At 32.8% G+C, this 25,722-nt stretch overlaps 1 protein-coding gene and 1 pseudogene across 1 annotated transcript; both read left to right on the top strand.

Annotated features, from left to right (window-relative positions):
* Positions 1 to 279: 279 nt before the first annotated feature.
* LOC128235353 (interferon-induced protein 44-like) lies at positions 280 to 8,403 on the top strand. The gene is made up of 7 exons (XM_052950167.1): positions 280 to 302; positions 2,407 to 2,954; positions 5,695 to 5,762; positions 5,992 to 6,174; positions 6,493 to 6,636; positions 6,891 to 7,062; positions 7,405 to 8,403. Exons 2-7 carry the CDS (start codon positions 2,426 to 2,428, stop codon positions 7,749 to 7,751), a joined length of 1,443 nt encoding a protein of 480 aa, XP_052806127.1. The 5' UTR covers positions 280 to 302; positions 2,407 to 2,425; the 3' UTR covers positions 7,752 to 8,403.
* A 10,147-nt stretch (positions 8,404 to 18,550) lies between these two features.
* LOC128236197 (uncharacterized) lies at positions 18,551 to 24,098 on the top strand (annotated as a pseudogene).
* The last annotated feature ends 1,624 nt before the right edge of the window (positions 24,099 to 25,722 follow it).

The following is a 25,722-nucleotide window of genomic DNA, read 5'->3' on the forward strand; positions in this document are numbered from 1 at the left end:
GGCCCGATTCTCTCAGTTGATATGAAGCTTTTCTAGCGTTCCCAAGTTCCGAAAGTCGTTGGATTGCAGGACCGCAACGTGCATATTAGTACTTTTCGCCTCTGATCTACTTAATATTGATAAATAATAAGCACAAATAATCTCCTTTAATATATTTCGTTACTTTAAAGACGTATTCAAGCACATTATGGAAGAAATAATGATCTTACAAAATACTTAAATTAGAAGACTGTTGAATGCTACCTTTTAATTTTGATAACTGTTGAATGCCACTTTAAATGTCAGGTCATCCAGAGGACGAGGTAGTCTGATTTTGTTACTTTTCGTAGTAGCTTAGTTTCTGGGTATTCCGTGGAAGTTACACTAAGTATCGATTGCTTTCAAGGCATACATTTTCAGTATGATTCAATTGTAGGATTGATAATGTATTCCATATTTATGTATTGAAGATAACGCTTTCGATTTCTATTTTGTTTTAACAGTTGTCAAAGCAAAAAGCTTGAATGGTATTTATGTGTATTTGCCTATTATTAAAATGGTCATTTCTTATGCTTTTTGCATAAATATTTAGCTATTACGAGGATAAATGATGTATGATATACACAATTTTGGGCAACATTTTTTAATTGATGACGCTGTCATAATACCGTATTGTAGCTGAATATCTTTATTTATTCAATGCAATCCATAGTGGTTGTTTATGTATTCACATGTGAGAATTCGCTGCATTATCAGTTATTGATAAAGCATAAAAATGAACGCGGATTTCAATGCTTTAGCATTCCTTTATTGTGTATTGATTACAGATCGTTGACAATATGGAAGTAATGTATTTCGAAATATTAAATAAGACTTTAATTTAACGCTAAACATCAGCATTGATCACATTGAGTGTCACAGTGGTATTAAGAAAAAACGATAAGGACACCTAATGGGGTGATTTTGTCCAAATAAAATTACTATTTGTTGTATTTGCACACGTATAACAGATGATATTCGGTCATATAGATACAGTGTGTGTATATCACGTGATGAATTATGTCATAAATGCTTTCCATTTCTACTCAGAATAATGACTTAATACACATAATTTTTTTTCTTTTCTTCACCATTTTAAATGAATCAAAGGGCATTCTATGCTGCTAAAAGAACCCTGCCTTCGTTTTGATACCGGAGTTTCATTAGGTCATTAGTTTCCACAAACAATTCGACAAACCTATTTCTAATATATATTGTGTTGACAGTGCTCCATCAGGCGGTGGTTTTGTGAAAAGGTTTTTCGAAGTGTTTTAAGAAACTAAACTCTCATTTAAACTCATTAGTAAAGTTATCTTTGTTTAAAGTTTTCATTTAAAGCAAAATATTGCTATCTGACGCATCATTTATGACGTGATTTATCACGTGGTATACACACACTGTAGATAACCAATGCAAAAGCTTTTCATCGGTCACGGAAATAGCAAAGGGCGATTATTTCGCCGGTGTGCATGCCAAAAGAATTAAATTGTGTTTTTTTCAGCTCAGTCTTGTTGATGCATATGTGTTCAATTCGTACATAAATACAATTTGCGTTTGATTCGAATCAAAATGTTTGTTTGGAAACTGCTATACTTATTAAAAGTGTGACATACAACCTCTTAGCGACGTTTTGATATGCATCACATTTCATAAATTGATTATTTTCAATGTCGCATAATTTTTCTATTTTTTCATGAAACCTCGAATTCTTATTTGTGTAATCGATTGTAAAGAAAGCTTGATATAATGATTCATTTTATTTTGCAATATCTGCATAATATTTATATTAGTTTCTCGAATTATTTAAGTGCATTATTCTTAATGAACAACCGTGATTTTTTCAGTCCCTGTTGCACATTTCATTAATCTGGTTAAGGACGTACTTGAAAAGAAATATCACCAATAACCTAAACATTCATTCAACTTTCAGTAACTATACATATATTAAAGTTTATGAAATAAAACAAAACAATACACATGTATTCAATTGCCAACCGAAATAAAGAAATATCACTGGAATTATCAGTTTTATATGTAATATAACACGTACTATTGACGATCTATTCCGGCTATACTACATGTATGTGATTTTCACTAGTGTTGATAATCAATTTAACTCTTTACATTGGCCCAGTTATTAAGTAACTGAGTAGTTCCAAACATGACTTTTAAAAGTTTTGTTTTGTTTTGTTTTGGTTCCCCTTGCAATAGCACGCTATTTAACAAAATATGTCTCAAGGGATAACAATGTTGAACTTATACAAATGTATTGAAAACATTTAGTGCGCAATGATAAGAGGTTTGGGAAAAGCGTTCATCAACCAGGTAACGCAATAGACAACCGTTGTGCTACCTTCGACAATACACGCCATTTTGTCTTCTATTTAGAAATCCACAAAAAGCGATTATGTATTGCGGACGGTTAACAGAGGAGGACATGGACGATATTGAGGAGATGATAGGAGAGGGCCGAAAACGCTTCACCCTGCTTTATAGCATCGCTCGAGATGCATGCGATCCCGGAATCTTTCACCGACGCTGTGACAACAAGGGTCCTACCGTTACGATGCTGTATAACGCCCAAAAATCCTTGCTTGGTTTCTACACTAGCATTGATTGGCAAAGCGATGGCTCTTGGAAAGCAGACAGAAAAAACTTCTTGATACAACTTAGATACCTGGGACACAGGCGGTTCACAAAATGTCTTACAAAAGGCGCTACAGGTGAAATATTGTGCAGTAAAACATATGGACCTTATTCACGTGCTCTCGGGTGTTTTTCTGGTAAAACACTGGTACCAGAAAACGGTGAGTTTTCATTGAACAGTGAAATCGGAGGCTTTACTGCAACTAATTACGACACCAACGGCCTTTCCATGAGCGACACGAACAACCAATGCACGCAGGTCATAGATCTAGAGGTGTACAGTATTGCAGGTATATTTCGTTACTGGTAAATCATTTGAGCAGCATGTGATCCAGTTAGCTACTAGAAGTCCTTATTATCCGTCCTTTCATCGTTGTTTTTAATCCACACATTTGTATTGGATGCATATACAGTTGCTATTGCCCATCCGTCTGTCTATACAACTTAGCCTTGTGTGTCGATCTCCTCTTGTACTTTTTGACGGATTCGCTACGAACATTCACCAATGCACAATCATCATGTGTATATGATCAGAGCAAAGTTAGGTTTTTATTAGCTCTACTGGCCAAAGGCGAGAAGAGCTTATGCGATGGCGCGGTGTCTGTTGCCAGTGCGTCCATGCGTCCCCAAACAATTGCTTGTGAACGCGATAAAGCCTTCAGTTTTGATTATTTCTCAATAGAACTTTAACAGAAGTTAGATATTCATGAGCGCGCGGTTCCTTTCGAAAAACGGTATTGCTTACTTTTAAAGAAGCTTTCATGTGACAAACATTATTTTAGAGCATCTGTGTCATTTTGACACATTTTTAAGTCCCGATCTTGATGCAACTCTCAGTGAATAGGAAAGTAAAAAACACACCTATAAATAGAGAGACTGCAATGGAGCATGCCCCTTTAAAATTGGACTTAAAGAACAGAGCATGGGCCTTATTCATAAAGTTTCTTATTGAAAGTGTTCACTTTAGTGAAAATATCCGAATTTTGACCACGACTATTTTAAATACAAATTTATTCATATAAATTCATTATTTAAACCATTTTCTTGCTTCTTTTCAAATATTTTAGTATTCAAACATAATTTTGTTTTTAAATTAAGCTAAGAAAAAAGGCAAATTTCTACTAGATTAAAAAAACAACCCCACACATACAAGGTTGCTTTATAAATACGGCCCCTGGTCAAATTGATATTGAACAAGTTTTATATTGAATCAGGGTCACTTGACTAATCATATGGACACCCAACTCGATATATATAGGGGTTATTTGTTGATTTCAGTGTTAGATTGTATTTTATGTAACGAATAGAGAAGTTTAATTTTCTAGTTTTTCTATGATCACGAGTGAAATTAAGTACCATCTTGCACTGAAATCAATAAGTTTTCTTTTATGTTATTTTTTGGAGTTTTATTGGTTATTTAATTTATTTTTATGAAAAAACAAACCTTTTTGAGTTCGCTACGCCGCCTCCTGTGGGACGCCCTCACGCAAAGTTTTGAGCATTGATGACGTAGCTGTCATTTCTATTACCGGCTCGTGGAATAATAGTTCTCCAAGGTGTTTTAATAGTTTATTATTTACTCGTGCTTTAGTTCAAACTGTTTATGAACTTCCTTTAATAAACTTTTATTAATGAATCCATGTTCCAAATTATAACAGTTAATGTAAGAAAGTAGTTATAAATTGAACTGGGCACGAATACATGACCAAATTACAATGTTTGCCATTTACTGAGTGGAAATTAGGAAGGTCAAACGTGTTAGGAAAACAAATGTGAATTAATATTGGATTGAAAATAGTATTTATAATTTTAGAGTCTGTTTCATGATCAGTCGAACTCGCTTAAAAATAGGTCGTTTTCCGGATAAAGAGTAAAGGCCACGCTTGGTCAATTACAAATGTTCATGCGTTGCCGGGGTAAAAATGTAGTTGTTGTAAGAAATTTCGGGAAAGTTCGTAATATAAAGTCATACTGTTCAAACCATATTTGATAAATGATTCAGCATCGATTTGATGTTCGAACAGTTGTTTTCGTCTGTTATTTGTTTAGTACGAAAGCAAATGTTCGAACATTCAGCTTTATGTTTAAGATAACGTTCGAAAAACACGATTACTATTTTTCTCATAGACGGTAGGTTATGTTTATTTCCAAAACAATATTTATTTAACCAAATGTAGCATTTTTTAATACTTATTATTTTGAGCAACATTAACTACTTCAAAAATGATGTTTTCGGTTGTGATCAAGGGAAAGTAATTTTGCACTTTTTAAAGCTTTTCCTTAAGTAGATATTTCACTCCTGAGTGTGCAGTAAAAATGTCAAATTGTTGTTATTTCACCGATAAATTCCATATTTCATCGGAGAGCATGAAAGAAAGAATAGCTTTGGCTTAATATCATGTTAGTTTTTAAGTTATCCATATCTATGTAATCTTGGGCAAATTCTAATTTGATACTAAGTAACAAATGTATAATCGTTAGGAAACGTGGTAAGAATACTTTTCTAAATGAAATGGAAGACCTTTATCTGGGCCACAAAATTGCGTGACGAATGTCAAATTATACACAAATCTTGCTTTCATCCACATATTGTCTCCAATTTTGGCGGAACGGTATCAGATAATTATCTGGGAATGGTCATTACTGGGTCAAGTAAGGCAACAAAAAAACTAGGTCACACTTTCAAATGAAAAAAAATACTGGTTCAACATGGTTAAGGGGAATATCTAGCTCATTTCTAAACACATGTGGTCAGAATGTTTCTCTTAGTTTTTAAGTGCTCACGACAAAGACTAAGCACATGTGAGCGATAAATGGGCCATTTTAATAGTCCTCTTGTTATGAATGGTATTTAGTATTCCGTTTTAGATTTAACACCAACTATCGAAACAAGTTTTACGAAAACAATTCATTATATAATTAATAATCTTAAGAGACATCGAAATAGATACCTATTTACTTACTTAATATACAGCAGATGTAACGACACATTTCGCAGCAACCAGTCATGTTTTACAAAATTGTGTTTAGATGGAGAACGGCTATGGCATCGCGACATAGAATGCCCTTGGCGAACACAACCTCAGTCGGTCGCGGAGGTATCATTGTACTTTCATCAGTCAATTATTTCTTTGTAACAGGATAATCATATTAATATTTAAATATCTTGGCACAAGTTATCCTTTCAATTCGTTTGTTACAAATTTTTTTCTAAGGCATTCAACATTTTAAATTACGTTCAGTTTCGTTTACCACAATGTTATTTCACAGCATTAAACAATTGTGTCTGTTACCTTTATTTTAGTTTTATCTCGTGTAAATTTCAAGAATGTGTTAAAGATGATGGAAGAACTGTTGGCGATAAAACCCCCCATAAAGCCCCGATTGTTGCTACTTGGACCAATGGGCGCTGGCAAGTCTAGCTTTGTAAACACAGTGGCCACAGCCGTCGCAGGCCGCATGGTTCGCCTTGCCAACTGTGGGACGGGTGGACATAGCGCCACTGTCAAGGTTGGAGTATAAAGCCAATATACAGCTTTGAAACAATATGCTATCTGTAGTTTTCACATAATTCGAAATATACAGGCATTTACAAACATTTATTTATCTATAACAGTGGCATCCGCATAGTAGATATAACAAATTCCAAAGCGAACTGTAAACAACATCTACCTATATTATAGGTCATTTAATGCTGTCCGGTTTTGACACGAATATAAAGTATTTAATCTGATGATCGACTACAATATCCACTTGTTCATTGTTACAATATTGTTGCATTCAAAAATTACATAGTTTCAAATTGCAAAATTTGATCTTTTATCTCAGTACTCCTCTTACCGTTTGCGTTCAACAACGGGATCACCTCTAGACATCAAACTCTGTGACACACCTGGTTTGGAGATGACTCAAGGAATTGACACCAGTGAGCTACGTTTCCTTTTGGACGGCAACGTGCCAAAAAACTACGAGGTTTGTCCCGTTAACTAATTAAGGAGATACTTAAGCACCGTATTCGGCATGATTGTCATCATCATCATCATCATCATCATCATCATCATCATCATCATCATCACCAACATCATCATCATCATCATCGTCGTCGTCATCATCATCATCATCATCATCATCATCATCATCATCATCATCATCATCATCATCATCCTTTTCGTCCTTCTCCTCCTCCACATCATCATCACCATCAGTTATGTTTTCGTCTGTTTTAGTTCAATCCTGCACAACACATATCACTGAAATCTCAGGGTTTTGTGTTCGAGCCGAAGGTAGGAAACCTTGTTCACTGTGTTGCGATGGTTGTTGATGCTACAACAGTAGAGGCCATGCCTGGAGGAGTTCAAGACCAGTTAAAGCGTTTCAAACAAGTCGTATTTGAAAAGGGTAAATATAAGATATGTGTGGGTGTGCCGGTTCAAGAAAAACATTAATAAAAAAATATCACATGGGTTTACCTTATTCCATTCGCCAACCGGTTTCGCCTTATGGAGCATGAAGCATAAACAGCTGGCAATTTGTTGTTTTGATTAGCCTTGCATAGTCTGATGATTGTATGTATCTCAGTGATACGTGTTAGTCAAACTAAGTATTTATCTTCAAATGTTAATATTTTGACTAATCTAGTTACATGTATGTTGATTTTGTCTTATTAAGTCGTTTATGGTGTTGGTTACAACTACACTAATTGGGACTAAAACAAATACATCTGGAAAACTATAATTTCAGGCATTCCATTGACGGTTTTGCTGACAAAGGTTGACAAAGTCAACGATGATGCTCGTCAGAAACTTGATGATATTTTCATAAACCCGGTCGTTGGAAAATTGGTGTACAGGACAGCAGACCTGTTTGGAGTCCCCCCGAACGTCGTCTTTCCGATCAAAAACTATGAACGTGAAGTGGAATCAGGAGCTCCTGTGAACACTTTAGCGCTTGTTGCACTGAAGAGTATGGTAGTAATTGCGATTGATCAAATGTCCAAATTATACGATGTTGAGAGAGTGGAGTGTAAAGAAAACAAGCAGGTCTTATTTACAGAATCCCTCACAAAACATAGGAAAGTTAAAGTTTAGTTTAAGAAACTATTTTTGTGTACATTTGCATCGTTATCTGCTTTGATAGGTCGATTTTGATAAGTGACCTAAAATGAACATAATCTAAATTATACTTTAAATAATGTTCGTTATGAAATTTTGTCTGGTAGTGCCCATTGAACTCTTTATAAACTGTTTAGTTTAATAGGTTTGAATCAGTTGAATATATCTTTCAGTTGCATGCTCGATGTGTCAAAATATAGTTGTAGCTATTATGAAAAAGTTAACTTTCGAATTCTAGGTTTAAACGCGAACAATATTGGTTGATGCTAAAAATGTTCTTCTTTTTTTAATGCTAAAGCATTATCATGTTAAGTCATTTGTCTTTAATGATAAAAACCAAGAAAACCCTTATGATTTGGGTACGAAAATATTACTCTTTAATAATGGTTGTTTTAAATCAATATCTTCTGAGCTACAAATTTCCAAGTTAAATATGAGCAAACATATTGCTTATATCTTTTTATCTGTACCTAAACCATATGGTTTTGTTTTGTTTTGATCATCAAATTCAAATGAGTAAAGCACGACAGAGCATTGAAATTAAAACCAAAATGCTTCAACATATATCGTGCGCCTTAAAGAGAATTTATAGTTGGTACATTGTTCGAATAAATTTAGTTAATGCATAGTAAGTCTTCGTGATTATCATTCGCTTTTTCTTAAGGGTTTATATCGAGTCAAAAGGAAGTCAGTAAGTTAAATGATAGAAAACCATTTTAATATCCAAGCGACCACTATTTATCTCAGTCTGTACAAATATTGATTTGTAAAATTCGGATATTTTCGGTGAATATGTAATTGTTAACTATATAGTTCACACATAATTTTTCTGAAATCAAATAGATTTCTTGACTAAATTTAGATATTAGTTATTTAAAGAATGCACAGAAGAAAAGCATGACCAGGTGAATATGCAGCAACAGAAAAGTCTTTACTAAAACTATAGAAACGACATTTTATAACAATTTAAGTAGCACATTTTTGCATTAACATCACCATTATAAGAAACTTTTTAAACCTACCTTACCCACTTCTTATGTACAGTTTCTCAACAGAGAGCTGTTACCTTTTGAACAAGTCCACTGTAATTTTCATTAGCCCTTAAATGCTATAGCTCCGTATAAAACTCCTTTACGCAAAATCACTAAGTAAGGACATACGAGTGCTGTAGATAACGTGTGGGACTGTAATGCGAAAGGTTGGAAATTCGAATTAGAGAGGTAATGTCTTAATAGTTATTGGTAGGACATTTTACGTAATTAGTGCAAAAGGTGACCATTTATAAATTTAAATAGACAATACGAGTTACTTTCACTTTGAATATATTTTGAGGTATATGGTGTCTTGCGAGTGTTGAAAGACAAAGCATTAAAGTTCCGTGATCAACTGTTTGTGATGGAACAGCAAAACTACAAAATAATAATAATAATAACATCATATACACAATGTGGCCTTCTATGAAAAAACAACAAACAAACAAAAACAAAATGCAATTGTGAAATCATAGAATATCTGCATCGCACTTATACATTCGTATACAAGAACTATAGATGATTTGAATATAATTATTCTTTACAAATCATATTTAATTAACAAAACAGTTTAAGTTGTTTCAATATACATCATTTACACGCCGACATACATTCAATAAAACACAACAATTCATAAAACAACAGTTATTTTAATATTTAAGATAATTAAAAGATGAAATACCTTTTTGTAACTAATGATATGCACATTTCAAGAGGCGCACTTTGTATTTATGCTTAAATGTGGTATAACTTTTTTGCATTTCTTATTTTATCGGGAAGAGTATTCCAAACCTGCATACTTACAAAATAATTCATGAAATAGTAAGTGCCAGGTGTTTGTATCAAAACTAAATATTGTTTTGAAGTTGATCTTAGAGAATAGCGTTCATTATTTGCAAACTTTAGCTAGTTTGCTAATAATCAAACTAATAAGCAGTTGACCTGGAAATACCTATTTCTATGGTGCAGTGGATCTTGTTTAGATGTAAATATAACGAAGTTTGATGACTTGCAAAAAGATTGGTTCATCCATCTGATTTAGACGGGCTGCATACGTACATATTTGCCTTCAATACTTGTGAATTGAATAACAAAGGCTCCACGAATGTCGGACCAATTGATAAGAGGCTCAACCAAAGAGCTTCTCAGAGCTCACCAAAGAAGGCGCAACAGACACTGCAAGTGCGAAAAAGCATCTGGAAAAAATCTCCAAGGCCCCAATGTCCTGGAACAATCGATTTTTATTTCTGATATACAAACATAAGGATACACCATCTGAAAGCCAAGAAAACCTTTGAACAGTCACCGAATGACCTTGAAAAATGCTGCAATTGCGTAAGAAAGAATAATTCACAAGAGTGAAGATCTGTGGCCGTATTCATAAAACTTCTTAAAAAAAATGAAATATCTATCAACTTAAAATAGGAATCTGTCTTAGTTTCTATTTATCAACGTTCTTAAGAAGTAATCAACTAACATGATGGATTCCTAGGGATTTCTTAAGTCCCGTTGCTATGTATTGAATACTCTTCAAATAAGCAATGCACCAGTTTTCCGTTTATTTTTACGGGAAACCACTCCCGTTGAATTTTTTTCCATATACGGAACCCTATATTTGGAAGATTATTGGCCAAAATCAGTCAAATCCATTGTCTACAGCCGATGAAAAGTAGAGAACTAAAAAAAGATGTCTACTTCCCCAACAAATAAATTAAGAGCGAAAAAATGACCGGAGAAAGATAAGTTACTGGTTTGTGAGATAATAGGGGGTGCTTCCGAAATTGTGGACCACAACATTTATTATACCAATATCTAAATTCGAAAGTTTTAAGTGGTATGAAGTACGAGTAATGAAAATAAACAGCTAAACCAAGTTAAGTCGCTCAAATACGTAAAATGCGTGTCCTGGTGACCTGCAACTCCTAGCATACACATATTCCAATGTTTAAGGCCACTTTTAGTTAGGTATGGGTGAGGCCTAACAGTTAATGATGTAAAAGTCATGTATACCATTTCAATTGTTAATCATGAGTTCAACATGTTTGCTAAAATAGTGAAAAAGGCATGTCCCAAACTTAAGGAAAGGATTTAAACAGCCGAGGTACGTGCTTTTTTGATTTGTAAATTTATGTTTATAAGATAATGTTGATTTATTCCTTTTGACATAAACTGGTAGCAATGCGATGTTGTGTATTGTTTTGAGTGGTGATTTTTTTTGTGTTTGTGTTTATATGTACTGTGCATCATTTATGATATGTAAACGTAATTCACAAATTATTTCTATCTTTTCAGAGCTAATGGGAAAACCTGTGCCGAGATACAAAAGGCGTACAGGGAGCGTAAAAAGTCTAAAGAAGGTCCAAATTACCTTTTTTTTCTTTGTGTGTGTGTGTGTGTGTGCGTGCGTGCGGGCGTGCGTGCGTGTGTGCTACCTTTTATTTTCCCCCGTACATTTATGGTATGCGTGGTTCGGGGCACACCACAGGAACACACCTCACAAAACATTTCATAAACATAGGGAATTTTCTACATACTAGTGTATTAAATTTCAATTATATCAATAATGATATCATCTAAAACAAAACATCATCTATAATTTGAATTATTATATTACATTCTTGTCTTTTTATTTCTATTTCAGGTGTTAAGTATGACATAACTAAAAGGGTGAACACATATCTAAGTATATATATATGTGTATATATATACATATATATATATATATATATATATATATATATATATATATATATATATATATATATATATATATATATATATATATATATATATATATATATATATATATACGAGGGTTGTCCGGAAAGTTTTGAGACTGTGTCTATATTTCAAAATGTTTTTAATATAAATCACAAACAATAAACAGCTGTGTATATAGACTATTCACGCGATTCCTTTTGAAAATAAAATTGAATGATCTCATGATAAGGAAGGAAATGATTGTCAAGTCAGCCCATCTAGCGCTTCACGGAGCACTTTGAAATTGACGTTTTCTGAAAACTATTCAAAATTCATATATACTACTTCGTCTGAATAATAGACGCCAAAACGTCACGTCAAAACATATGACGACAGAATGACGTCAGCTGCATCACTGTGTAAATTATTGACGCAGTCTAACTGTAGACATGATTGTAACGATCAGCGGAAGTAGAGAGGTATTTCGAAGATGTCGGAAAAAAATCCAACATTGACGTCACGCACGGAGCAGCGCGCTATGATCAAACACTGAGTTGGCAGCGGAATAACTCCTACAAATACTTATACGTTTCTAACACGGTATAAATCAAAGCCAACATGTTCAAGGGCTTTTTCTTTTTCGCTGGCATATACGTTTCAATGCCGTGCGATTTCAAGCTGAGTGGAAGAACGCCAGTCTTGAGTCAGAGTGAAAGTCAGTGCTAGACATGTTACAAGAAGACCGGCGGAGGACAGTGAGGGAAATTGGCGGATCCGTTCAGCTAAAACGAACAGTTGTTCATAATATCATAAAAGGGTGGTTGGAACAGATATTCAAGCAATGGGTTGATTGTCACCGTAAGTGTGTACGTGCAGAAGGAGCGTATTTTGAAAAACTGTAAATGAGGTGACGAAATGAGACAACGAAGTGCTCCGTGGCTTGTAACCTGTACTTTTTGCATTGTTTGTTGTATACATTCACTTCACAGTATATTGTTGAAACATTCAGGATTTGTTTATATTAGATACAATTGACAGCTGATAAAATTTTAAATGCATCCTATGAGTGGTAATTTTTGTATAAATGCAGTCTCAAAACTTTCCGGACACCCCTCGTATATATATATATATATATATATATATATATATATATATATATATATATATATATATATATATATATATATATATATATATATATATATATATATATATATATATATATATATTTATTTATAAACAAAGCAAAGAGGTAAAAAAAGTAAAGAAAATATAAACAGTTGTTCTTGTACAAAGTATATTAGTTTTTACTGTTTTTAAAACGTATGTGGTCTAGATAAACAATTTTACAACTGACCAATTTATAAGTTCTGTATCATTAATATTTGATTTTTCATAAATATTCCAAGCAAATTTTAAACTACTCTTTAAACCAATAAAGGACGGTCTTATTTTTCTCCTTTTACAGAGATAAATGTATTTTTTAATTTCATAACTAAGTATATTATATTTAATTGAATTTTTACAAGTGGTTCCCAACAAAAATGTCTGGCAATTTAATGGGAAAAAATCATTTATGGCAGAAAAAAACCTCTTTAACACAGTTTATTAAGGTTTGAATAATCTCACAATTCCAGAATATATGAATCAAGGTTTCCTCTTCAGACAAACAGAATGTACATAATCTATCATTAACAATATTCATTTTAAACAAAAGTGAGTTTGTAGCTAAAATCCTATGTATGATTCTTGTTTGAAACCATTGAATATATGTATCCTTTGTAATACTAAATACCAATCCATAGATCTTTTTCTAATTTACATCCTGGAAAACAATATTCCATTTAGCCTGACATGTTGGAGTATCCTTATTTTTTATCAATTCATTATAAACGTTTTTACCTTTGGTTTCAAGCAAAATATCCTTAACATAACATGACATTGATGGGTTTTGAGTTCTATCATTATTACTAAATGTAATTTTACATGTTTTAATGTAGTTTTTAACAACTCTAATTAAACCTTCAAACAACATGAAATTTATATTTGTCCCTGTACATTCTCTAAGTATCTCTTTGTTACAAATGTGCCTGTATCATCAACAATATCTTTAATAAAACGTATTCCTCTATTATAAAGACTTTTGACAAAGATACCTTTATTACCAATCTTCAAATGATGGTTGTAAAACAAAGGTGTATCCAGTATATTCTCAACAGTATCAGTGGATAATTTATCAATGTAGCTTTTAAATATGCTTAGTACATCAATCCAAAAAATATTTTTTAATTTCTTTATTATACTTTCAGCAAACAATTTTCCTGTATTAAATACTTTACAGACATGAAACAATGAGTTCATTAACACATAACATTTTCCTTCACTATTCACAAATTTTCTAAGCCAAGAGAGTTTTAAGCTATTACAATATGCTACAACATCTATCATTTTTAGACCTCCATTACTGTACTCCTTTACTAAAACAGAGTTTTTTTATCTTATGGGGTCCATCCAAATGAAATCATAGAACATGTTTATGATTTTATTGAACACATGTGTACTAGGGTTTGGTAATGACATAAAAAGATGTGTAAAAATGGGTAATAACAATGATTTTACAACAGTGATCTTTCCAATTGGAGTTAACTTTTCCAATAACTGATACATATCTTCACCTTTTCTAGTTTGCTTGTAAAATTTAATTCTATCATTTTGCTAAGGTCTACATCAAAAATTAAACCTAATAATTTAAACTGTGTAGCTCCCCAGCTCAATTTATATTTTGTTTCATTTGACCTTGTGCTCTATTTTAGGGAACCAATCCATATTAAATGTGTTTTATCAAAGTTAATTTTCAAGCCAGAATATAAAGAAAAATCATGTAATAAATTCAAGGTAGCATTCAATGAAAAATCTGATCCATCAAGTAACAGAGATGTATCATCTGCAAATTGGGGTGTTTTGTATTCAACACCGTCCACTGAAATGCCCTTGATAGATTTACAATTTCTTATTTTATTGATAACATTTCAGCACACAAAATAAAAATATAAGGGCTTATCGGGTCTCCCTGTCTATACCGTCTCCCAATTTTAAAGAAATTTGACAGAAAACCATTCATTTGAACAGCAGTTTCAGTATTATTCAGAAACAAAGAAATCCACTGTATAAACATTGGTCCAAAATTAAAGAAAGAATTTTTTTTTAATAAAACTGAAAGACAAAGTATCGAACGCTTTCTCAAAATCTATCATCATTAACAGACCAGGTATATTATTATCCTCATTGAATTTCATTAAGTCATATAGTAGCCTAGTATTTTCACCAATATGGCTTCCTTTTATAAAACCAGTTTGGTCTTTTGCAACTAAAAAATCTAATACAGTCTTTAATCTGTTTGCAATGGAACCAGACGCAATTTTATAAACTGTATTGAGCAAGGTAATAGGTCTAAGGTTTTTAAGAAACTTCCTTGGTTTATTATCTTTTGGAATACATGTAATGATACCTTGTTTTTGTGTAATAGACATTGATCCATTTTCTAAAGCAAAATTTACAGCTCTAACTACAAAATATCCAAAACGAGACCAAAAAGCCTTACATATTTTTGCAGTGAATCCATCCGAACCCGGGCTTTTATCATTTTTCATATTTTTTAAGGAAGAAGAGGCTTCTTCAAAAGTTATAAGACCTTCTAAAGACTGTGCCTGATCAATTGACAGTTTAGGAACAGAACATTCATTCAAGTCATTTTCAATATTATTGTCAACTTCTGAAGTACTCTAAGAGTATAATTTTTCGTAAAACAAGGATGTTTCTTTTAAAATATCATTTTGCTCATACACAAAACAACCATCTTCCTTCTCAATAAAAGGAATGCATTTACTAATAGAGTAATTCTTTTCAAGCCGACAAAAAAAAAACCTGTAGGCTTTTCACCATTATCAATAAATTCTGCTCTTGATCGGATAATATGTCCTCTTATTTTCTCTGCTCTTACTGTACTTAATTCATTCTGTAAAGCCTCTAATCTATCCTTATTTTCATCATTCAAATTCTTTTTCTATATTTCCATTTTTTGTTAAAATATCATTTTCCTGAGTATTTTTACTTTTAGCTTTATAACTTGAATAGGAAATACTTTTACCCCTAATTTCCATTAACAATGTTTCTAAAAAAAGCTGACCATTTATCACAAATTGAATTTCATTATTATTGATTTCGGACAATTTATCCAAGCATTATACAGGTAAACAGTACTGTTGTTTGATTTCTTCAACGTTTTGGTTAATACTATTTAAATATTCTATATCACTTAACAATGAAATATTAAATTTCCAGAGGCCTTTCCCATGATTAACTTCTTGTAGTTTTAAATCAAGACTAACTGTAGAATGATCAGATCTTTAACTAATATGTATAATACAATTTCTAATATTTGGCAATAAAGCATCAGAAACAAGAAAAAAATCCAGTCTGGCCTGCTGTAGAGGGGTAGGTCGTCTCCATGTAAACTGACTAATATCTCCTTTCAATGCTCTTAAACAATCAGTAAGATGCCTATCCGAAATAATTGTTTGTAGTGTCTGACGTGCATGTTTATTATTATCATAAGTTTGATAATTTTTGTACTCTAACTGAACATCAAGTACTAGGTTAAAATCACCACAAACAATATAAAAATCATTTTCAAACTTAAATTTATTTGAAAATATCTGTATAAAAACTTGGCCTATCTGAATTTGGGCAATAAAGTGCACACAATGTAAACCTTTTTAATCCATAGGTCAAATCAAGCACTACATAATTTCCATGTGGATCACATTCAATCCCATGTACTTTACAATCAATATTTTTTGTAAATAAAATAGAAACTCCTCTGGAGTTTGACGTACCAAAACTATGATAACAGGATTGACCATACCACTGTGAGAAAATTTGTTTTTCCATATTCGGTATAAAATGACAGTCTTGTAAGCAATAAATATGTGCCTTTTGGGCTTTTAGAAAATTAAAAACATCATTTCTTTTATTGGTGTCTTTTAGACCTCGACAGTTGTAAGTAATAATTTTTAAATCAGTCATTACAAAAATCGCCCACAGAAACCTTATTATTTATCATTTTCCTAACAGTGAATGACCACAGTTTAATGTTACATACATCACAGTAAAAGGTAAATAATGTACAGACAAAAATGCATGAACAACTTATACCTCAATATACAAGAACATAAAAATAAGTGCAAAGTGAAAATGAACATGTAGAAAAGACAGAAAAAATGCCATTTCTCCAAAAACACAATTCCAACTTTAATAAAATCTTATTACAATAATTGATAAGATAAAACTCTCTTATCAGCGAAATAACCTTAATAGATATTAAGTAAAGCTTAACAGCAAAGGTTTAGTTGTACCTGTATGACTACAATTGTTGATCAATGAAGCATTTATATAACAGTGAATGACCTATTGATATAATCATATTGACAGATCAGCGAGCACATAATACATTGTAACTTGACATGACCACTGACCCCTGCCGATCTATTTTTATCACTAGTAAAAACCCATATGTAGTATACAGTCCAATGAGTACATACTAAATACTAGGTCCAAATTATCTTAGAAAAGAAACAGAACGTGTAAAAAGGTATTACAAGAAAGACCATTGATGCAAAACATCAAAGGGCGCCGTTTAATAGTTTATGCATTTGTTATATGTTGAAAAACAAGGAATAGTCAAGGCCAACAAGCATATTATGTTGCATCGAACCGCATCCATGAAATTTTCAAAATATTTGTAGTCTTCTGCTTAACAACATAGGCTAAAGCATTGAAATTGAAGAGTTTCAAGTTGGAAGATTTCATTAGGGGTGTGATACATTAATGAACATGACAGAATTAGGGTGCTTGTGCACTGTACTTTTTGTCATTGCCACCTATCCATATACCAAGTTTTATTTTAATACCATAAGTAGTTTTAAAGTAATGCTCTGGACAAGAAAAAGCGGAAAAGGGCAATAATTCTGTAATAAGCTGAAATACAGCTATAGTTATTGTGCATTGCACTTCCTCTCGTTGTGCTTTACCATTGAATGGTGTTTAATGAAATTCGAAACAGTAGTTTTCTAGTTATGCTCCGGACTGGAAAAGGTACAAAGGGAATAACTCTGCAATTCGCTGAAAAAGAGTTATTGTTCTTGTACACTGCAGTTCTAATCATTTAGGGGAGGGGGAACGTCACAAGTTTCCTCCTTATATTGGGGATTCATCATAAAGGGGTAATATTATGAAACAACAACTTAACAATTTTTGTAGTACTTTAATAAACATCATTTCGTCTGAAAGTTGCAAACATAAATAGAACATAATTATTGAACTGTTATATAAATAGTGAACATTGTTGACTAGATGAAATGCATTTAAAACATAACATGCCTTGTTTTTAGCTGTTTAATAATACTAAAATGTATGAAATTGGACAAATTGCCTAAAAAATCTGGTCAATGGAATTATAATGTTAACTTCTTCATTTACATGGTAAAGAAGTGTTGAAAATGGATGTATTTAGTTGATAATGATATTAACACAAAAATAGCATGTGCCTTATTGGACAATGGCACATTTTTCAAATATGATAAAAATAATGCATACAAACTGAAAATGTATCAGACTATGTATGAAAGAAATAATACTGTTTCTATTTTTCACATAGGTTTTGAAATACAACAATGCACATAAGCATAAATAGGCCAAATATGCACAGAATAATAGTGGACAGTGTGTGAAATTGATACTGAACACTTATAATAATTTCTTTGTGCATTAAATAAAAATATACCAGAAAAGAAATACTAAATCAAGTCCAAAATGAATAATAACACGAAGAACACCCCTTTATTAATATCTTAATAACAGATCAGAGTACATGATATGTGATGTGAAATATAACTCGATTAAAATGATCTTGAAATGGGCTTTAATGAATGTACTTTTGAGTCAATATATCATAATATGTTGCAACTAGATGGTGTAAAACAAGTAGTTGGTCCAGGACGGGTTTATGGAGCAGTAGGAGCAGACTGTCAGTATGCGCTGTCATGGCTGCAAAAAACAGCGGCAAAATATGCTGACAAAATGCCAGATTCCACCAAGTATGATTTATAAATTTTCTCATGAGTTTGGATATCATAAATTATATCAAGTTTCAATTCACTGCCTATATGTCCATGCCATGGTCATCTGACCCTAGTGCCAAACAACAACTGCATAAGTGAACTACACTGAAAGATAATAATTTCAACGCCATGAAATTAAAATTTGAGGAAAGATAAATGGTGTGTCTTGATGCTCAATGTAAAATTATGCATAGCATAAGTCTTTCATTGCATTATTTTATTCATTGTCAAGACTGCACCTTCCCTGCTGCCTGACGAAGAAGGCCGTGTATGAAATGATGGTAACCGAAGCAGAGGTGTTTGGACACAATCCAGTTAGCCAAACTCACTTCTTTCGTATTTGGAACAAATACTTATCCCACATTATCATACCAAAGGTTAGTTTGAACTGAGTGACAGTCATCAAAATTAGTCTTTTGGATGAACAAGCCCGCATTCTTATACTTCTGATGGGAATAACAGTTTTTAACAAGCCCTGCTGTATAAAACCAAGAATTAGAGCAAGCCCTGAAATCATTTTACAAGAAAAGTGCTTTTTACGACCACTGCAGTGAAACTCTTATATAATTTTGTTTTACTGGAAAATGATTAAATTTGTATCTTACAACTTGCATGATCGTTGACAATATTATTTACTAATTCGAACAGGTTGTTATCCGAACAGTACATGTTGCCAAATAACATGATGACCATCAAGACCAGTACCAGTTATAAAAAAAATCTGGAGTGAACGCATTCAATTGCTGTGGTAAAAAGTATAAAACAAGATAATGAAAAATGAATACATGAAATGTCAAAGATTGCTGTGTACAATTTACTGGTAATACATGTCTTTCAGAGATCCAGATTCACAACCTGCGATATTTGTTCAAAAATAAAGCGGGAGATAGAACGAACAACCTGCCGGACAACCAGAAAGAAATTGTTCAAGATAAGAGGCATACATTTAGAACAGCAGAAGTAAGTAAATTACATATATGCATGACAGTTGTCCAATACATGCCTTCCTGACGGATTTGCCTTTTTTTAGGACAGACTGACAGGAAGGACACCTTTTACGGACAAGCTGTTGAATGGTAGCGGAAACAGTGTATATTCTCTTTCCCACCAGCTTTTCTTATTTCACTTATTCATCATGCACGTTGTCATAAGTCAATTTAATATAGAATAGAAGAGGCAAATGCTCATTAAACAATGTGAATAATATTTTTTACCCTTATGACAATGTCTTTAGTGATGAAAGGAAGAAGTCTTACAAACATGCCCAGAAGGCCCGTTCCAACCCAGACCAGTATGTGTCTATCATCTTAGATGGCATGGATCAGGAAAAAAACAAATGTGCCTCACACCACTGATATGCCCAAGGGTTTATCAAGTCTGTGGAAGGTAAAGGTCAGCCTAATGGGATCCATAGTACATGGCGCCTACGGATTCTTTGACACCTTCCAGTGGGCACATGGCAGCTCATTTACTATAAGCGGTAAATATTTAATTCTGTAACATAGTACCTCAATGCGTTTAATTTCATACCCCTTCTGAATTTCAAAGCTGTCTGAATAAGTATAATTGATTTTGCCTTACATTTTGCCTAAATATATTTGTTTTGTAACTTAATGTTTTGATTAAATAAACTGAAACAAACCTCCTCGTGCACCACAAATATGACAAATACTAATGGAGTGATGTTTTTCATCAGTGGAAATATCTGCCTGAGATATTACATGCGCAAAAACACTAAACCCCACTAATTCTTTTATTTCTGGTCCACACACTTCTGTTGATGACTTGCCTCCCACCCATACTTTACCTGCAGCTGGATAATTGTCCAGGTCAAAACAAGAACAGGTAAGTTCTAAACAATAAATATAAATGACTTTACCATTAACAGGTAATTGTTTTAAAATGGCATTGCTATTTCAATGAAAATGTGTACCACGTCAATTAATATTTATTACATTCATTCAATATGCTTTCATGTATTAAGGTACATGTTGGGCTTCCTGGCAATGTTGGTACATCTTGGTGTGTTCCGAAAGATAAAGCTGTCATTCCTCATGGTCGGGCACACCCATGAAGATATTGACCAATTGTTTTCCAGGTGAGATATTTTTCTATACATAATTCATTCCTGGATACATTTGTTGTGGTATGAAGATTACATCTATGAAAACAATGAAAAAAAATCTACTAAACACAGTACTATTGACAGCATTAATATTGCATGAACACCTATTTATTATTTGCACCACAGGTTTTCCATATGGCTTGCTTCACATGATGTTTACACTTTGGATGAACTGTTGAATGGTTTTGAGCAGTGTTTCACACCTAAACCTACAGGTGGGAAGATTTTTTTACTTCTCATTCATTATCAATTCGTGAACATGTACAACAAACATCATTTGTGAGTGAAACACCTTTAACTAGTTACTGAACAATGTTTGTTTATTAAACAATGTTTTTAGGAAAATATAAATTACTGTCAAGATGAGTGTAACCTTGTATTCGATATCTCAGATGAAACAAATATATTAAATGACTGGTGAGTACTAAAAGATTTACAGCTTTAACTCTGTATGCTTCATACAGTCATTGTTTTAAGACATTTTATATTTACTTTTATTTAATTTATTACATCAATTGTATTAAAATGTGATGTATATTTTTGGGAGTACACATGCATGTTTAACATGTACTGCATTACAATATAGACAGTACCAGGGGTACATATTATTTTAAAACTTAATTGCAAATTGATTTCACATTGACGATAAAATGCAACATTTCAGGTATTAAGCTACATGAAGTTTATAACTTTGGGGAATATATCCCACTCAACAACATCCGCAACCATAGCTACCCTCACTGCTTCAAGATAGTGAAGGAAGACGGGGCCGCTGTGATATACACAAAGAAATGGTCAACGGACAAGGTACAAAACAATTATGTTAAGCATGAGCTTTATGAAAGTATCACCCCCTAATCGCATGAAACGTCTCATGTCCCTTACAAAAATATGATGCTTAAATCACTAATATTGTCTTAAAAACATATTGAAATATTCCTTCTTTAACATTTTTTTTAAATAAAGGTATTCCAATATCCTTGATAACCAACTCTATAATCATAATTAATTTTTAAGTGCATAGATAGGCAAATTAGAGTAATCAATTTAAGCATAACTAGTTGTATATATAGCTTTATTTCAATATCTATGAAAAACACTTTGTTTCCTATTCTGACGTGAAATGTATTATTTATGGTCAGTTAAACTGTCAAAATTGCAGTGAAATTGTTGCACGAATCTGTTTATTAACAAAAACTTAAAATAGCTGCAGAGGAAATAAAACATGTACCCCATTTAATAAAAAGTATGATGATAATACTTAGGGGACAGCAATATGACACATTCCCCCTTTTTTCAGAGTTGGGAGAAATGCGAGGGAGAGAACATACTGAAGTCACACCGAACAGGATGTGTCCATAAGATTTGCCCCTCCCTGGCTAGGATTGATGACAAGGTCATAACCGACATCAAAACCTTTGCTGAGTAAGAAATTTCGTCATAAGAATTTATGACTTTAAGCTTAAATAATTCATTTTTTTTAACAACTCATAATGAGATACACATGTTTGAACTTATTCAACCTACCACAGTCGCAATAATTATATTTTATTTCTTAAAATCACTTTGACCATGTTCATTGGCATGATTTCACGTGAGGGAAACTAATAAATACTTTGAGGACAATCACATGTAAGGCTAGTTGACCACAAACCAAACTCACATGCACTCAGTCCAGTATTTGAGTCCTGCTCATCTAGGTGAATAGCAATGTGCTAACCACTGCACCAAATACACAACAATAACACATAATATAGGAATACGTAATTACGCATGATGTCATAAAATTACCAATATCTGAATGACAACATTACTTCATACATTAAAGAATAGCACATACGTGATAAATTACAAAATAAAACATGATAGAAAAGAAATGAAAGCTTCACAGTTGGATCATTTCCATGTTTAAATTATTTCTTGTGCATGTCATGTAATCTTTTTCATAAAAAAAAGATCTTACAATATTAAAAAACCTCAACAAAATGTGTAAAAACAACATCAATAACATTCATTTAACTTCTCAGGTTCTTCAAGAACCCGTCCATGGACAGTTTCTGGGATGAGCACTTCTCTACGTTGAAAGAAGAGGGTTTGTAGCTTTTTGTATTTCCTTCTGGTTTCCATAATCATTACATGAATTTTATAAAAACACAACAGTGACCAATTTCAAAATACCTTTTTTATAAGCAGAAAAATGTTGCAATGGATCACTTTCTATTTTAAAAATGTTCAACATACTATATTTGTTTGTATAAGGGATAGCTGGAGTTCTAACGTCATACATTATTTGTCAAATGAATCCAATTACAGTTGAACATTTATAACTAAAATGTCACGATAAGCATAATGCTTTAACAATATGAAGATTTACGCGAAGGACTCAAACAAATGATACCATAAAAAAAGTTATGTGCTCACGTATGATTTCTTGTTTACATTTGAAAATGACACACTTGTTGCATACATTTAAATCAAATAATAAAAATGTATGAAATATGTCCATTTTATGCATATCAGAAGAAAACTGGGACCAAGATGAAGAGCAAAGAGACGTACTTGACGCCATACTGCAAAAGACTGCAAACAGGGCAGAAGGTGCAGAAGCTACCACTACAGACATCCAAGATCTGCTCTCTGAATTAAACATTTCAAAACCATCCAACCACAAGCCTGTACAAATTGGAAAGATTAGTAAAAAACATTCATCAAACACTACAACAACAACTACACCAGGCACTTTCGTCATGCTTGACATGGACAAATATGCAGATGAATGGCCACAAGTTGCAAAAATTCTTACTGTTATATCTACAACGGAAACTGAGATTAGGTGGTATAAAGGGGCCAAAACATCCACTTGGTCCCCAGCAACAAGAAGAGTGAAAGGGTCCAGGGGAGGTAAGACTGAACCGTTCATTGAAATTATAAACAACAATGTCATCTGGTTTTCCGGGTTCAGTCTCACACCCTCTGGACACCTTCCAAAGCAGGTACGAGAAGAAGTGGATGCTCATGTTGATTAAGTATGAACTGTTGTCATTCAACAAACACTGACAATGAGTTACATGTATCATAAGCATGCACCATGTATGCTTATATTAGGCAAACACTGTATGATGTTGCAATATATATTGAACCAAACTTTGAGTTCTTTAAAGCTGTTGAAAGATATGTTATTTTGCCAAACCAAACACAAACAAAATTCAGTGAGGTCTTAAGCAAAAGCCTTGTGGTGACTTTTTTAGCAAGAAACATTGTTTTATTCAGCTTTTTATTTGATTTTACGTCTTAGAAATGATGATGTAGTCAGAGTTCGAATTTAACTCTGAAGAGCACTCGCAAACTTTTGCAATTTTCTTTCTTTCTAGCTGTCCATTGACATTGTTCACTTTGACAGTTGGGCAGATATTATATTTTAAGGTTGATGGGGTTTACATATAATGCGCGAAAGCGTTAAATTTAGCCAATGACTGTGCTAAGTGATTACGTCATTTGTATTCACTTTGTATTTGGCACGCCTCGGAGCATCCCGGAAAGATTCGAGATTATACTCGGCCTTTTCCGTACTTGTTCTTTTTTTTGAAAACATAGAGCGTGACTTCATAAAGCCCACTCTATACTGGTAGTGTAAACATGCCATTTACAGACTGATCACACTTGACTACATGTTCATGTTTATTCCACTTTTGTTTTAACATTGTGTTGTCTATCAAAAGCCACTCACAGAATTTTGCGAGCTTGAATAAAAGTCACTCGCAATTTGCAGATATCGCTCGCATTTTGCGAGTATGCGAGTCTAAATTCGAACCATGGTAGTTTTATCCAGTAATACTCATGTATCTTTTACATTTTTTCAACATATTTTGTGCAAACCCTATTACACAGATGTAATTAATAACATTACTAAAAGAAATACTGGCTGCATTTTCATTTATTCATAACAGTTTTGTTTAAATCTTTTTGTAAAGTTACCTTTGCATTTAGTGCAGTCTATCTCATTCTTTAAATTACGGCTGTGGGTTTTATATTGTACCAAGATGAGACTGAAATAAACTATAAATCTAACCATAGAAAACAAAATTAATGACATATGTGAATCATTTGCAGTGGCAGTGTTAGTATGAAATATTAGCATTTCATGTTTGCCATCATTTGATGGGACTCTTTAACTAGAGTTCAAAAACAATATCCTTCAATCCTTGAAAACATTTCTGTCCTTTAAATTTCATTACTTAATGACTACTAATGACAAAGAACAACTTATTGTTCTAACAGAAATTTCAAGGTTTTAGCAGTGAAATATACTTTCAGTTTCAGGGCTTCTTTACCTTCTTTGCTAGGGGCCGAAATTTGGCTACTTCACAATTGGGAAAAATGGCATTTCTTCCCAATTTCCAGATATTTTTTTCACAATTTCTAGAAATTTTTCTCTAAAGGAAGATCTTACTTCAAAAACTTACAATAAAAATTAATCTGTTTGAGCAAATTATTCTTTTTATCGTTTAAGTTGACAAAAGAAGAATGCTGTTTAATTTTAAACATTATTTGAGGACCAATTAGTCCATAAAATTAAATTGTTATCAATTTCCCATTGTGAGACGTTGACGCATTTATATTTCCCAATTTGCAGAATTTCACACGTTTAAATTTCCCAAATTGAAAAGGCCAGGCCTCTTCACAATTTTTGATGAAAAAGCTCTGAGTTTTGTAATTGTCAAATGTTATTGACTTTTTGTTCAGCTAAACAGGATTGTTTTACATGTCATACACATGCCTTATTCACTTCGAAAAACAATGTTATTTAGATAATGCACAAATGTTTCTGCATTAACAAAAAATAAAGAGACTGTCATTAAATGTGTTACAATTCATGCAACCTGTCATTTATGGGGGGGGGGGTAAACAAGGCA

Source organism: Mya arenaria, chromosome 5, assembly GCF_026914265.1.
Source record: "Mya arenaria isolate MELC-2E11 chromosome 5, ASM2691426v1".
Lineage (NCBI taxonomy): Eukaryota > Metazoa > Mollusca > Bivalvia > Myida > Myidae > Mya > Mya arenaria.